The sequence below is a fragment of the Candoia aspera genome, chromosome 2, assembly GCF_035149785.1.
Source record: "Candoia aspera isolate rCanAsp1 chromosome 2, rCanAsp1.hap2, whole genome shotgun sequence".
In the NCBI taxonomy this organism is placed as follows: domain Eukaryota; kingdom Metazoa; phylum Chordata; class Lepidosauria; order Squamata; family Boidae; genus Candoia; species Candoia aspera.
Genome location: NC_086154.1, coordinates 11,733,819 through 11,750,339, shown reverse-complemented (window position 1 = coordinate 11,750,339; position 16,521 = coordinate 11,733,819). Strand labels below are relative to the sequence as shown.

The 16,521-nt window shown below is 43.1% G+C and overlaps 1 protein-coding gene across 1 annotated transcript; it reads right to left on the bottom strand.

The window, feature by feature from the left end:
* Nucleotides 1-3,116: 3,116 nt before the first annotated feature.
* LOC134489866 (vomeronasal type-2 receptor 26-like) lies at nt 3,117-16,256 on the bottom strand. The gene is made up of 5 exons (XM_063292738.1): nt 15,978-16,256; nt 14,734-14,958; nt 13,855-14,088; nt 7,236-7,362; nt 3,117-4,090 (listed from the first exon to the last, which is right to left on the bottom strand). The coding sequence occupies exons 1-5, from the start codon at nt 16,254-16,256 to the stop codon at nt 3,174-3,176; spliced, it is 1,782 nt and encodes a 593-aa protein (XP_063148808.1). The 3' UTR covers nt 3,117-3,173.
* Between the last annotated feature and the right edge of the window lie 265 nt (nt 16,257-16,521).

Genomic DNA, 16,521 nt, shown 5'->3' with positions numbered 1-16,521 from the left:
CTAATCCCTTCATCTCCTAATGCTCAAACCCACAGGAGACTGCTGTTCTGCTGTCTCCTCCTGAGGAGCAGCCATCTGGAGCACATGTGGGCAATCTCCCATCTTCCCTTATCCAGAAAGGTTCCAAGAAACAGTCTACTCACCGGTTCCTTGGTCTTTCACAGAGCCATCTTCAGTTTGCCATATCTCCTCTGGAAGCCCCAGTAACACGCAAATCCTTGAGCTACAAATTTATTAGTAAGAGAGTAAAGGCTGTCAGCCTTGCAAGATAGACCAGAAAGGAAACACGGCCAGATGAGCTAATTCTGCTTTATTGTAAGGTTACATTGGTTGAGAAAGTGGTGGCATTACAGCTCCAGAGGGTTCTGGAGGAAACGGATTATCTAGACCCCTTTCAGTCAGGTTTCAGGCCCAGATATGGGATAGAAACGGCATTGGTCGCACTTATAGATTATCTCTGGTGGGAGCGGGATGGGGTAGTGCATCCATCCTTGATCTTCTTGACCTCTCAGCGGCTTTCGATACTATCGACCATGGTATCCTTTTGGGTCAGCTCAGGGAGTTGGGGGTGGGCGGCATGGTTCTGCGCTGGTTCACCTCCTTCCTCCAGGGCCGGTCCCAATCGGTGGTGATAGGGAGAGATCCGACTCTTGACCCCTCCGTTGTGGGGTGCCGCAGGGTTCAGTTCTCTCTCCTCTCCTATTCAACATCTACATGAAACCGCTGGATGAGATCATCCATCACCACGGGATGAGGTATCATCAATATGCTGACGATACTCAATTGTATATCTCCATCCCAGGTGAAGTAAGTGATGCTGTGACTGCCCTCTCTCGGTGCCTGGGGGCTGTAGGGGTCTGGATGGGGAACAACAGGCTTCAGCTCCAGTAAGATGGAGTGGCTGTGGGTTAAGGGCTCTTCCGTATCCGGGACTTTGTCATCTTTGGTTCTGGACGGGGTTGCACTGCCCCAGACAGACCCAGTGGGTAACTTGGGGGTCCTCGTGGACTCACGGCTCCTGCTCGAAGAACAGGTGGCAGCCGTGGCCAGAAGGGCCTTTGCACAGCTTCATGTTGTGCACCAGTTATGCCATTTCCTGGATTGGGAGGCCCTTTGAACAGTCACTCATGCCCTTGTTATCTCTCATATAGACTATTGCAATGCGCTCTACATGGGGCTACCCTTGAAGAGTATCCGGAAGCTTCAGCTGGTCCAGAATGCGGCCGCATGGGCTATTTTTGGCGCCCCTAGAAGGGCGCACATAACACCTTTGCTACGCGAGCTGCACTGGGTGCCAGTCTGCTTCCGGGTCCAATTCAAGGTGTTGGTTATCACCTTTAAAGCCCTACATGGCATGGGTCCAGGTTACCTGAGGGACCGCCTCTTCCCCGCATCATCAGCCCATCCCACCTGATCATGCAGAGAGGGCATGCTACAGACCGCATCAATAAGAGAATTCCATCTGGCAAGGTCCAGGAGGCAGGCCTTCTCGGCAGTAGCACCCGCCCTTTGGAACATCTTGCCCCCGGAGGTGAGATTAGCCCCATCGCTCCTAGCCTTCCGGAGGAATTTGAAGACCTGGCTCTGCCATCGGGCCTGGGGCAGGGAGGAGAATAGTCATACTTGGGGTTGGCTAGTGCCTAGAAGTGCCCCTCCTACGCAAGGACTGAATGAGACCACAGCCATCTGGATCTTATTAGATTTGGTAGCTCTGTGAAATTGTTTTATAGTGTGTTTTATATTGAAATTTTATTATATATTTATTGTTTTATATTGTAAACCACCCAGCGTCCCTCCGGTCAGAGGAGATGGGCGGTGACAAATTTGATTGATAAATAAATACATAAATAAATACATTAACAGAAACTTACAAGTCTGAAAGTACATCTCTCCCCCCTCTCTTCTGAGCCTCTTGTCCCGCCCACATTCCTGCTGTGGACAAAGTTGCCTTTTATCTGACAGCTCCCTTGGCTGCATCTCTTTGCCCTGTCTCCCAAGGTCATTGCCACATACCATTTTTTTCATAATTTCTTTTTTTATTTGTGTGCCTAAGGAAAGAAAAAATACTATGCGTATATTTTCTGAAAGGTGGAACAGTATATGACAATGGCAAGGTAAGGTCCCAGAAAGCTGTTGTGATCCAAATTTTCCCCACTACAGATTCCCCCCAGACTGTGGTGCTCCTATTCATCTGTGTGAGAAGGTTGGAATATCAGTGTAGTAAAGAAAGAAGTTGACTTGGCTCCATTTGCTGAAAAGACCAAAATGGTTGTCCTTATGTTTAGTATACATTGCAATGCTTTGTGAGAAAACAACACAAATACCATTCTGGTCAAGTATGGGTGTGAAGAGCCTCATGAATTTCTCTCCATTTTTATTTGTTTGTTATTTAGGCAAAAAGCAGATTCCAACATCAGGAGGCATGCAAGCCAACCAGATTTATTTTTCAAATTGTCATATTATTATTACCATCGCAAACCATTTCCATATGTTTATGTCAGTTCATATGAGACATACAAGTCCTGCTCTGGAACTTCAGAGATGTTCAGGTATGATTTTTTAATGCGATGGGTTCAAAGCCTCACCCATTCATATCTGAAGAGGAAAAAGACCTACAGAGAGCCCCCCTTCAGGTTATCAGGCTCCTGCCTCCACTGAAGTGACTGGAGACTTACAAATGAGGCTGGGGAGATTCATTTGGGCCTTAGCTCTTATCTCCCCCCCTCCAGCAGCAAACCGGTGGCAGGTGGTCCCACTCATACAGGACTTCTCAGAATCAGTAAGACATAATTCACAAGAGTAATTAAAATCAGGTGGGAAAAGAAACCATTTTGGACTGCTCTAGAAATGTTTCTATCCACAGTCTAATTACAACAGCTAAAAATCTCACAAAACTGAGGGCTTGGTTTCTGCAGAACTATCTGTCTTACTTACTTACTTACTTACTTATTTAAATTTTAAAAATCTTTCTTTTCCTTTGTAAAAGAGTGATGGTCCCATTCTACCGCACCTTGAAAAGAACATTTTTTTAAGAAATTGGGTGTGATTTAGAATGGAAGTATAAAAGAGGTAGCTTAAGTTTCCCCAAGAAATTACCACCTTTCATGTAAACATTTGTCTTAGGGAACAGAGATAAGCAAATGGGTCCCTGGTGCTTACTAAATGGTGCAGGTTTAAAATGACATTTCTGTTCTGCTTTTCAGAATGAGCTGCTCCTTTGTATTCAAATCAGGTCGAAAAAGAATAACGTAGCACTTGGGGACAAAGAGGCAGCTCAGCAGCCCAGCACTGGAGGCCAAGATGGAGAAGACCTGCACGGCTACCATGTATTTGCCCTTGGTGCTCAGGTAGGTGGGCACGAAGGAGACCCAAACGCTGCAGAAGACCAGCATGCTGAAGGTGATCAGCTTGGCTTCGTTGAAGGCCCCAGGCAGCCGCCGTGCCAGGAAAGCCACCGCCAAGCAGACGGCTGCCAGGAAGCCCATGTAGCCGAGGGCAGTGTAGAACATGGCGACTGAGCCTTCGTTGCACTGCAGGACAATCTCCCCAGCCTGGGAATGCATATCCAAGTCAGGGAACGGGGGAGCGGTGCCCAACCAGAGAGCACAGATCGTAACTTGCACAGCAGAGCAAGAAAGGACAATGGAGTTGCCCAAAGGCTTCCCCAGCCATCTCCTCACGCTATTGCCTGGCTTGGTGGCTAGAAAGGCCAACACCACTGTGATGGTTTTGGCCAAGAGAGAAGAGACGGCCACGGAGAAAATGATGCTGAAGGCTGCTTGTCGTAGAAGGCAGGTGGCTCTCCTTGGCTGGCCAATGAAGAGGAAGGAAGACAAGAAGGAAAGCAGGAGGGAAATGAGGAGCACGTAGGACAGGTCCCGGTTGTTGGCCTTGACTACTGGAGTTTCCAGGTGCTTAACAAAGATGCTTAAAACAAAGCCAGTGCTTGAAGACAAAAGTAGAGCGAAGGAAGTAAGGACGATCCCCAGATCTTCTTTGTAGGATAGGCAGGTTATCACTTTAGGAACACACTGATCTTGGTCCTTGTTGGGCTGCTGGTCCTCGGGGCATTTGGAACAGTGGTCAGCGTCTGCAAAGAACAAATGCAACACCCACCTTCCTCAGTGGTGTGGAAATCTCTCAATGTTCTCTTCTAGGATTTCTGTTCACAACACTACTAGTAAGTACACCATTTTTGGAAGTAATTTTCCCTAATGGAATACTTTTAGCCAATATATGCAGTTGTGTGCAAATGCTCCCCTAACTACCCTTTTAATAATACTAGAAAACTCTTGCACGATTAGGAGAAGAGTAAATTTAGAAGAGAATCTAAGTGGATTTTTTCCCGGTCTCTACCCCAGACCACAAGGCAATTTTAATAGCCTAGCCAGAATAACAGTGTTGTTCAGAATAACACAACTTTGACAAATATCAGATAGCAAAATGTGATGTTCAAATATCACTGAGGTGCCAGCTAAGTGAAGCCCAGCTCTCTTTCAGTGGTAAAGAAACGCTTCTGTGTTGCCTTTGGAAACTACAGTTCTGCATTCCAGGTGCTGTAGTTTGCACACATCCATCCTTTTGGAGTTTGAAAAAGATCCTGCACAGTAGAAGAAAACAGTGGTTTCTGCAAAGGGGTGGGAGGAGAGGAGTCCAAAAAGTCAAGATGGTGGTCATAAACATCTTACATTTTTTGATCCCCCTGAGGTTACCACTGCAAGAAAAAGTGACTGTCCTGTGTAAAAGTAGCTCAGATTGTATTAAAATCCTATTGATTTCTCCACCAGTCATATATTCTACACCTCAAAACCCACCAACAGTGGATTTTCTGCAGATCATTTCCTATTTGAAAAGAAAATTGTTTGAAATCTATGCCTCTAGAGATTTTAAGAAGTTACTAATTTTTAATTGTAATGATTTTTCAAATAATTTTATTAAAAGTTTTAATAAAGCAATAAAAATAATATGGACCAAAAGCAAAAAGAGAAGAAATGTGAAAAAATATAAATGTATAAAAAAAGAGGAAAAAAGGGGAAAAACTCCGCCCCACAAAAGTGACTCCCTACCTTCATCATGACAAGTATAAACAATTCCCTAATCAATACACCTCCTCTTAGTTAACAAATATAAAACTCTTTGTCCCATAACTCATTCTTAACAATAGGCAAATCAAATAAGTAACATCTTCAATCCATTTACCAGCAAAAGATCCAAACAAAGCTCTGGAATTTTAACATTGATTTACATATATAAAACTCAACATTCCACATCTCACCTCTTAGCTATAACAAATTCCATTTAAAAGTCATAGAATGGTCCCAATAGCCTAATATAAACAAAATAAAAGGAAAAAATACCCCAAGTTTAACAATGACAAATAAAAACTGTTTCTCTTTTACAAAAGACAAGCCCCAATACACAACATTCCAAATGACAACTTATCCCATTGAAGTACACATTCTATATCTCTACTCTAAACTATAGGCATATCCACATTTCACAAGTATAAAGTAATCCCAGTATCCTAATATAGACAAATAACTCAAGTTTAACATAAGAGAGAGAAATAAGTTCTCCTTCAAAAAAACAAATTCTCCCAACTTCCTTACTTTGAATAAAGAGAAATAGTTACACGTATAGCCAGTTTAAATACTACAGTAGACTCTCAGTTAACTGGAACTCAAGCAACCGGCACAAAAATCGAACCGGAAAAAAACCAGCACTTTCAAGCAACCAGAAAAAAAACGGCACTCTCAAGCAACCAGCTAAAAAATCAAAAATCTGTATCTCTCTGCTGCCATCTAGTGGGTATTAGGGTTTAATAGTAACTCTCAAGCAACCAGAAACTACATTTATCAGGCATCTACCAATCCCCATGGGTGCCGGTTAACTGGAAGTCTACTGTATAAAGTTAGGATTACATAAAGTAACTACAAGGGAAAAAACTTTTACATCATATTCCAAGTAAGGAAATCTAGTACACCACATTATCTAATTAAGATATCATTAAGTCCAGAAAACACCACCCAGAATAACAACATATCCCATTTTATCCCTGACCAAATAAACCAACTTTATAGTCTTTTTTTTTCTGTACAGTGCAGTCTTCCTCTGTAATCCATTCAGATGATTGTTGATCCTTGTTCCAAATTTGTTTAGCTCTTTAAACAATCTCTTTTGTAAATCCAACAAAAGGAAATTATTCCAACTGTTCTCTGGGATAATCATTTTTATTTCCTTCTTGATTTTTAGAACCTCATTCAGTTTTCTCTCTATGTCTGGTAACAAATTTTTCAAAGTCTCATTCATATTTTCCTCAAGTAAATTTTGCTGCATATCTCATTCAGTAATATCTTCATTTGGGAACAAAATGTTCTCAGGAAGACAAAACATAGCTGACATTTCCTGATGCAGTTCTTTGAAGATGTCTCTAAACACCATTATAAATTGCTTGTCTTATAACTCCAATCTCAAAAACTTTTTTTCCACAAGCATATATCTATTTTTTTAAAAATTAATTTCAAAGTCTTAATATTCAAAGTCCAAAACTCTGCTGTTTTCTGAGGCCTTAAGGCTTTCTGTAGCCAAAACCTGCTTTTTGCTATTTATTTTATTTAAGATTATAAAAGTAAATCTTCATATTCTTATATTGAGGATTGAAAGCACTCCACTAACCCTCTCAAACTTGTCACTCCAAAGGTGTCTAATTTCTCTGAATCCATTAATAGGCAATTTCCAAAAATAGTTAGCGGGAGAAGTGCATGAACCTATTGTCCTTTGAAAGGCTGTGTTTGAGCTGGAGCAAATATGGTAAATTTTCCCGTCTCCCGGTTCCCCCCACTGCCCATCGAGACTGCTGTCTTGTGGTCTCTTCATGAGGAACAGGAACAACCGGAAAGAGAAACAGCTTGGGCAATTTCACGTCTCTCTCTTTAATCCAGAGAGGATCAAAGCGAACTGGTCTGCTTTGGCTCCCTTGTCTTATGCGGCCAACGTCAGCTCCGCTTGTCAGCAGAGCTGTCTTCAGTCTGCCATCTTCCCTCGGAAGCCAATTGTAATGGTTTTTGTTGGTTTTGTTTTTATACTTTTAATTGAATTGGGCTACTGATTTGTGATTGTGGAAAAAAAACAATAGAAACGTGGGATAGAGATAAAACCAGTTAAAATGGTAGAATTAATAGCTGATACTAAAAACTAATAAGACATGGACAGCTTTTCTGTCTGGAGTCACCCACCTTCCTGAATGGAGATGGTCCCTTCCGCACAAGGAATACAACTGTAGCAACAAACTGGCTTCTCTTTGTCAACCAGCTTGACAAATCCAGGCAAGCAACTTTCCACACACTGAGAATGTGGCAGGGGCTAAACATAAAGAAAATGAACATCAGATGAAATATAGGGAGCTGATGTCCATATGAAATGAGACCTAAGATGGGAAGCCCCAATGAAACTGCTGGCCCAGGTTTTAACTTGCTGAATCTAGACCAGAAGAATTGAAACAGCTTCAGGTAAAGATGGTCAAAAGATTGTGTTTAACATCAGTGACTCTCTTGCAGGCATCTGACAGGGGTGGAGTGAAATAGCTACCAAGTGTCACAGAATGCTTGCCAAACCATGTTTTTTTTTTGTCCTGATTTGCCCTCTAACTTCCAGTGACCTCCAAAAAGTGATCTGGAATGAGATAGTGAGAGAGATCCTGGAGAGGCTGGGGAAAGATTGGAAGCAGAGATGAAGAATCCAAAGACAGGAAGGGAGCTTATTTCAGACACGTCCATTCAGCTCAGCGGGTTAGAAACTTGGGAAGAAGTGTGGTCCAAATCCCTTGGCCACAATGAACTTACTAGTTTTGCTTTTCATTGAAAATGGCTTCCATCTTCAACAAAAGATGGGGGGTTATTTTGCCTCCCTGTTTTACTCCTGCTGCTACTTCCCTGTCCTTGCTCTCTCATTTTCTCTGTATCCAAGTGTCACTGACCTCCTTGACTCCAGCAAGTGGTAACCTGGTGACCTGAAGAGGGGAATAGCATAAAGAGAACTAGAGGGTTACATCTCCTTTCTCTCAGGAAAAGGCAATAGCAATAAAATAAAAAATAAAAAATAAAAAGGCAATAGCAAGCCATTTCCATCCTGTTGCTAAGGAAGTTCTTCAGCAAAGGATCGTTACCTTGTGGTGGTGCTGGAGCTTGAGCACCTCAGTGATGCCATGAGCTAAACCGTGAAGGGCCACCCAAGACGGGAAGGTCATGACAGAGAGGTCAGACCAAATGCGATCCCTGGCGAAGGTAATGGCAACCCACCCCAGTATTCTTGCCGTGAAAACTAAATGGATCAGTACAACCAGAGATATGTCGGTATACCATCGGAAGATGAGACCCCCAGGTCGGAAGATGGTCAAAATGCTACTGGGGAGGAACAGAGGATGAGTTCAACTAGCCCCAGACGTGATGACGCAGCTAGCTCAAAGCCGAAAGGACGGCTAGCGGCCGACGGTGCTGGTGGTGAACGGCGAATCCGATGTTCTAAGGATCAACACACCATTGGAACCTGGAATGTAAGATCTATGAGCCAGGGCAAATTGGATGTGGTTATTGGGGAGATGTCAAGATTAAAGATAGACATTCTGGGCATCAGTGAACTGAAATGGACTGGAATGGGCCACATCAAATGACCACCAGATCTACTACTGCGGACAAGAGGACCACAGAAGAAATGGAGTAGCCTTCATAATTAATAGTAAAGTGGCGAAAGCAGTGCTTGGATACAATCCAAAAAACGACAGAATGATCTCAATTTGAATTCAGGGCAAGCCATCTAACATCACAGTGATCCAAATATACGCCCCAACCACAGATGCTGAAGAAGCTGAAGTAGAGCAGTTCTGTGAGATCTGCAGCACCTACTGGATGACACACCTAAAAGAGATGTTATTTTCATCACAGGAGACTGGAATGCTAAGGTGGGCAGTCAAATGACTCCTGGAATTACAGGTAAGTATGGCCTGGGAGAACAAAACGAAGCAGGACACAGGCTGATAGAATTTTGCCAAGACAACTCACTCTGCATAACAAACACTCTCTTCCAACAACCTAAGAGACGGCTTTATATATGGACTTCACCAGATGGACAACACCGAAATCAGATTGACCACATCCTTTGCAGCCAAAGGTGGCGGACATCTGTACAGTCGGTAAAAACAAGACCTGGAGCTGACTGTAGTTCCGATCACGAACTTCTTCTTGCACAATTTAGGATCAGACTAAAGAGATTAGGGAAGACCCACAGATCAGCTAGATATGAGCTCACTAATATTCCTAAGGAATATGCAGTGGAGGTGAAGAATCGATTTAAGGGACTGGACTTAGTAGATAGGGTCCCGGAAGGACTATGGACAGAAGTTCGCAGCATTGTTCAGGAGGCGGCAACAAAATACATCCCAAAGAAAGAGAAAACCAAGAAGGCAAAATGGCTGTCTGCTGAGACACTAGAAGTAGCCCAAGAAAGAAGGAAAGCAAAAGGCAACAGTGATAGGGGAAGATATGCCCAATTAAATGCAAAATTCCAGAGGTTAGCCAGAAGAGATAAGGAATTATTTTTAAACAAGCAATGCGCAGAAGTGGAAGAAGACAATAGAATAGGAAGGACAAGAGACCTCTTCCAGAAAATTAGAAACATTGGAGGTAAATTCCAGGCCAAAATGGGTATGATCAAAAACAAAGATGGCAAGGACCTAACAGAAGAAGAAGAGATCAAGAAAAGGTGGCAAGAATATACAGAAGACCTGTATAGGAAGGATAACAATATCGGGGATAGCTTTGATGGTGTGGTCAGTGAGCTAGAGCCAGACATCCTGAAGAGTGAGGTTGAATGGGCCTTAAGAAGCATTGCTAATAACAAGGCAACAGGAGACGACGGCATCCCAGCTGAACTGTTCAAAATCTTGCAAGATGATGCTGTCAAGGTAATGCGTGCTATATGCCAGCAAATTTGGAAAACACAAGAATGGCCATCAGACTGGAAAAAATCAACGTATATCCCCATACTAAAAAAGGGGAACACTAAAGAATGTTCAAACTATCGAACAGTGGCACTCATTTCACATGCCAGTAAGGTAATGCTCAAGATCCTGCAAGGTAGACTTCAGCAGTTCATGGAGCGAGAATTGCCAGATGTACAAGCTGGGTTTAGAAAAGGCAGAGGAACTAGGGACCAAATTGCCAATATCCGCTGGATAATGGAAAAAACCAGGGAGTTTCAGAAAAACATCTATTTCTGTTTTATTGACTATTCTAAAGCCTTTGACTGTGTGGACCAGAACAAATTGTGGCAAGTTCTTAGTGGTATGGGGATACCAAGTCATCTTGTCTGCCTCCTGAAGAATCTGTATAACGACCAAGTAGCGACAGTAAGAACAGACCACAGAACGACGGACTGGTTTAAGATTGGGAAAGGAGTACGGCAGGGCTGTATACTCTCACCCTACCTATTCAACTTGTACGCAGAACACATCATGCGACATGCTGGGCTTGAGGAATCCAAGGCTGGAGTTAAAATCTCTGGAAGAAACATTAACAATCTCAGATATGCAGATGATACCACTTTGATGGCTGAAAGTGAAGAGGAACTGAGGAGCCTTATGATGAAGGTGAAAGAAGAAAGTGCAAAAGCTGGCTTGCAGCTAAACCTCAAAAAAACCAAGATTATGGCAACCAGCTTGATTGATAACTGGCAAATAGAGGGAGAAAACATAGAGGCAGTGAAAGACTTTATATTTCTAGGTGCGAAGATTACTGCAGATGCTGACTGCAGTCAGGAAATCAGAAGACGCTTAATCCTTGGGAGAAGAGCAATGACAAATTCTGAGAGTGCCTTGGACTGCAAGAAGATCCAACCAGTCCATCCTCCAGGAAATAAAGCCAGACTGCTCACTTGAGGGAATGATATTAAAGGCAAAACTGAAATACTTTGGCCACGTAATGAGAAGACGGGACACCCTGGAGAAGGTGCTGATGCTAGGGAGAGTGGAGGGCAAAAGGAAGAGGGGCCGACCAAGGGCAAGATGGATGGATGATATTCTAGAGGTGACGGACTCGTCCCTGGGGGAGCTGGGGGTGGCGACGACCGACAGGAAGCCCTGGCGTGGGCTGGTCCATGAAGTCACGAAGAGTCGGAAGCGACTAAACGAATAAACAACAACAAGCTAAGGAAGCTGCATGGATGTGTCCTTTTTGTCCCTAGAAGTTAAGTGTGACTCAAGGGCTTTTTTCTCTGTATTAACCTTCCATGCCCTACACACCTTAAGGACTGGTGATCTGAGCAACTGTATTTCCCATTAGCAACCTATTCAATTTTAAGATCACAGAAGTGGCCCTTCTAAAGATCCTCTTGCTCTTACAGGACCACCTTCCAAACCCTAGGTGAGGCCTTTCTTCCTAAAACTAGGAATTGTCTTTGCCTCTCTTCCTCCAGTCCCTCTCTCTTTCAGCCTTGGGAAATCTGTAAAGACATATCCCTTCTGCTAACCCTTTAACGGCTCCTGAATTTCTTACTTCTGTTTTAACTTTCTGTTTTTTCATCTTTTACGGATGGTACTTTGTATTTTTCTCTGCACAGACACAATGTTTTAAACTGGAAGCCGCCATGAGAATTCTATTCAAATCAGGCCAGTCGTTTGATTTAAATAAATCAATAAATCGCTGAGATGGGCGGCTATAGAAATCAAATAAATAAAATAAAATAAAATAAATAGTGATACTCTATGTGCAGGGTTCTTTTATGGAAACTGCACCTTGCTTCATGAGAGCTTTATTTCCTTTCCTGCGGTTTCTTTTTCTCCTCTGAGCATACCTTTGACTCCTTCATGCAAGGGACCAGAGGCCTCCCTGGCTGGCTTCCTGCTTCTAACATATTTGAAGAATCTCTCACTACCTGTCTTCACAGTTTTGGCAATATGTTCCTCAATGTTCTTTTTTGCTTCCCTCGCTGTCTCTTTGCATTTTTGCTGCGAGAGTTTACGCTCCTTTTGGTTTTCTTCATTGGGGCAGTTCTTCCACTTTTTGAAGGATACTTTCTTAGCCCTAATATCTTCCTTTACAATGCTAGTCAACCACCCAGGCCTCTCCTTACATTTTGGGGCCATTTTCCTCATTTTAGGAATGCATTTTGCCTGAGCTTATAGTGTTGTGGTTTTAAATCACAGCCAAGCTTCCTGGAGCAAGCTTGCCTTTTCAGCTGTTTCCTGGAATTTTAAGCTTCTTTATTAGCTTTTTAATAAAGGTGATATTAGCATTTTAGCACGGGTTTCCCTTTAAGTTTCCTTTTCACTATTGTTTTTTCTTTCTTTTTTTTTCAATTTTGAGAAGTTTTCTTTTTTGAAGTCCAATGTGACCGTGTGCTCCTGTGTAGCTTATTTTTCTCTCAGTGTCATGATCGCCGTTGCGATGTTTGCGACATCGTAATGGCTCGCATGACAAAGCGCGGATGCGTGTCAATGACTGGAGAGGTGCGGGCGATAAACCGGACAAAGAAGATAATGGGGTTGGGAGATCTACTGAACAAACAAGGTCTCATCGCCCGGTAATCGACCATTGACACCATTGTCAAGGAAATGATCAGGGCGAGGTTCGGAAGGGCACGTCCGGGCTTTTGAGGAATATCGAAGTCTAATTGCCCGGTAATGGACCATTACCTCGCAGGAAGATAAACAGGGCGATGCCCAGGGCGAATGGGGCTGGACGACCTCTCACCTATCAAGTCTTGATGGCCCGTCACTCCGTGGAACTCGTGGGGCACACCCGGGGAGTGTGGGGGTGGAGCGCTGTTTGGCGCGAGGCTATTTAATTCAACTTTTGGCACGCTTCCCTCACTCTCAGCTTTTTACTGGTGTGCATTCTATTCTAAATAAAAGCCAGAGCTTGAACTTGATTTAGAGTCTGAGTCTTTTATTTAGTCTTAGGCATTCCTTACACTCAGCAAGTCTGGAGCACTGCTTCAGAATAAGTCTAGTATTTCCCTCTTCTTCATCGGTTCACAACCAGCTGCCCACAGTCACTATCATATGGAAAAAGTTTACCCTTCAGTCATGGTTTGAATACACACATTTGCCCAGATAACGTGAGGTGACTGAAAACTTCCAGAGTTACAAGACGGAGCAGGTTTTAATGGTTTTACGTTTGAATTTTAGCCCCTCCTCCCGCTCAAGGGCTCTGACTCCGCCTCCTGGTTGCCAAGGAACGGGAAGCCCAGCTGCTGGCCAAAGCTAGAAGAAGATTGTAATGATATATGTTGAAATTGAATAAAGTTCATAATAATAACAATAATAAAAGGAACCTCAGCAAACACACTTCGACATTTCCCCCAAAACCTCATGCTTAACCCCTTCACTTCCCCTCTCCTGTTCATGACCAACTTCCACCCAGGCTTCCCTGCTTAGCCCTGAGCAGTGCCAAACAGCCACAGGCTCTCGGAAAAAAACATGGGCATGTGTGTGGAATCATCTGCGGTCAAGAAGACTTTATTTTTCTCTTCTTGAGAGGACTCTTGGCCCTGATAACAGACCCCAGTGAAGACTGGTCCAGGCTTTTAAGATCAAGAGCTTTTCACTGAGCCCTCCACGTCCTGCCCCATGGCACACGATAAACTCTTTGGGGCAGGAATGTCTAAGTATTCTGCAAAGAGCCATGCAGAATGTCTCTGGTTCCACCATTGCTATAACAGACATAAGCAGAAAAACAACCCTCAGTTCTGTGGTGGAAGGCGCCCTTCTGACACACAGTTGGGAGGCTCAGGTGGGAAAAAGCCTCACATTTCAGACAGAGCTTACAAAATGCGGGAAATGAAAGAAATTATCTTCCCTACCTTGTTGACCTGCATGGCCCTCATGATTGCATCCTGGTCCATTGTGAGCCTGAATTTGGCTTCTGAGCATCCCTCCCTTTCCAGACTCCCAATGTTCACTTTGATAACAGACTGATTGGGAAACTTCACCCAGTACATGATGTCAGAGTCAGCTGCCAGGTCACCTTTCTCATCCACATATACTCCCTCTATGGAATTATTGTTATACTGGGAGATGCACAGGAAAGGGTGAAGCTGGAATAGCATAGAGAACAAATAAAGATGAAGAAAATGGGAAGTTGACATTGATATCTAAATTCTTCAAATTCTACATCTGACCTTCCTGTAATTCAGGGCCTGGCTGAGGGGCTAAGGGCCATTCCCTGGTGCTGAGCTGAAATGCTCTCCATCCATCCTCAAATGGGTACAAAACAGGTAGTTGGGAGCAATATTAAAATAATAGCTGGATTCAACGTATCAAACACGCTTCAGATTTCCAAATTATCCATCCAGATATCTGGCAATGGGTTCAATCATACACTGCAGTGACAGAAGGGTTATATGAACCCCTGGGCTGCATCTTCTGAGTCAGGGTAGGGAAAGAATGATTCAAGAGGGAATTTACTAAAGGAAATGATTGCACCTCAGCATTTCAGCTGACATTTTCTCAGAGATTAAATAAATTATTATATTCATTCATTTATATGTTGTAGGAGCGGCTCCAGTTGAAAGCTACATTGAGCAGAATACAGTACAATTCTCTATCTTTATAAAGTCAGACAAAAACAAAATTAAACATAACAATTTGTTTATGTGAAACCTCAATAAAAGGCTAAAAATTCTGGTATGGGAGAGTGGATTCTCATGGATTGCAGAAATCTTTGATGCAAAGGGAAGTACCTGCCAAGGCTGCACTCTTTGAACTCCCATCCTGTTTCCATTCTTTGTTGCCCTTTTCTGGGACCGGAAAGTATAGGCTGCATGTAAAGCATGCGCTACAGTCCAGATGGTGTGGTAAATGTGGTAGCCGTCCAGGGACAGAATCCTTTCCCGTAGCTCTTGAGACACATTCTGCCATTTTTCTCTTTCTTTGCACCTTATCCAGGCTTTCACAGACAGGGCATGCTTCAAATAGGAACAAGAAAATACCAGACCTGCCAATTTCTCAGTAAAAGTGTTAAGTTGGAGGAAATAATCATATTTTATCTTTTGATTTGTCTGGCTAAGGAAAGAAAAAATACTATGGGTGTTTTTGAAAGATAAAGCACTATATGACAATGACAAGGTGAGGTCCCAGAAAGCTGTTGTGATCCAAACTTTCCCCACAGGAGGTTTCCTCACTTTGTTCAGAATGGTTTGGGCATGTAATATTCCATGTAAGAAGGTTGAGGCCTCGGCAAAGTAAAGAAAGACGTTAACTTGGCTCCATTTGTGGAAAAGACCAGGATGGTAGTCCTTATGCTTAAGATTCACTGAAATGGTTTCTGAGAAAACAACACAAATACCATTCTGGGTAAGTATAGGAGTGAAGAGTCTCATGAATTTCTCTCCATTTTCAGTATCTGCAGCAAGGAGTCCAATCAACGTCCACCTGAAATGCTGGAGTATTTTGACAATCCCTGGGTACTCGTGTGTTTCTTTGGGGAAGGTTGAGTAAAAAAAAGGGAATCGTTTTCTATCACTCAAAACCTGGGAGGGAAAAGTGTAACTGACCTGAAAAAGAAGGGGAAATGTTAATATTTTCTCTTACATCAAAAGCAAAGAATTGGTTGCTCAAAATTCTGAATAAAGATCGTGGTCCTTATTATCTGTGGCCATTTTGAGAGATATGCTGTTCCAAAGAAGGCAGGCAGGATACTCCCTTACTCAGGCCCTGCAACTCTTCCCACCAGCCATAATACTTTTCTTCTGCAAAGGGTCCCTCCTTTGGGGAGAGATGGGTAGTGATCAATTTGATAAAATAAATAAATAAATAGCCAGTAAGGATCCGACAATCTGGACAAAGACTTTGGAACAAGAAGCTCCTCTGAGCCATATCGAGTTCAGATTCTTGAATCTTCTCCCACAACTCTTGATGCCCATTATGGCCATGCGGAACTTATCCCCTTTCAAATGGCCAAGCAATCACGCCTGCACAGATCTACCTGTGGGATCTTGTAGGTGTTCAGCATGGTTGCAATCTGGATGGACATGCCTGAATCTGCTGCTTCAAGGACTGTCAGTGTGTTTCTCTGCTTTCCGCAGCTATAATTTGGAACATTTGCCTCTCCCTTTGAAAGCAGGTCCAGCAAAATCTCTGAAGTCACTTTTGTGTTGAAATAGTTGTCATGAATATTATAGCCCAGGGTGACGTTGGGTAAGAGGTGGGGATTCTGGTTAATCTCCTCAATGGCAAAAAGGAAGGACAGGACTTTCCAGTACATTGTGGAGCCTTTTCTGCAAATATAGGTGGATCACATTTGCATCCTGCATTCAATCAGAACAATGTATTTAATGAGTGTTCCTTTGATTCTAATACTAATAAGAAATACTTATCAAAACCTCCAGGTCTAATTTCTAAACTTCTGCTTGGGCTCATTTAGAGCCCAAATCAGAAGCCATGCAGACACCAGAATGACATTTTGTCTCCCTGCAAATATATCCAATTGTTTCCAGGCCTTTAACTGCATCTGTCCAGATGATGGAAAC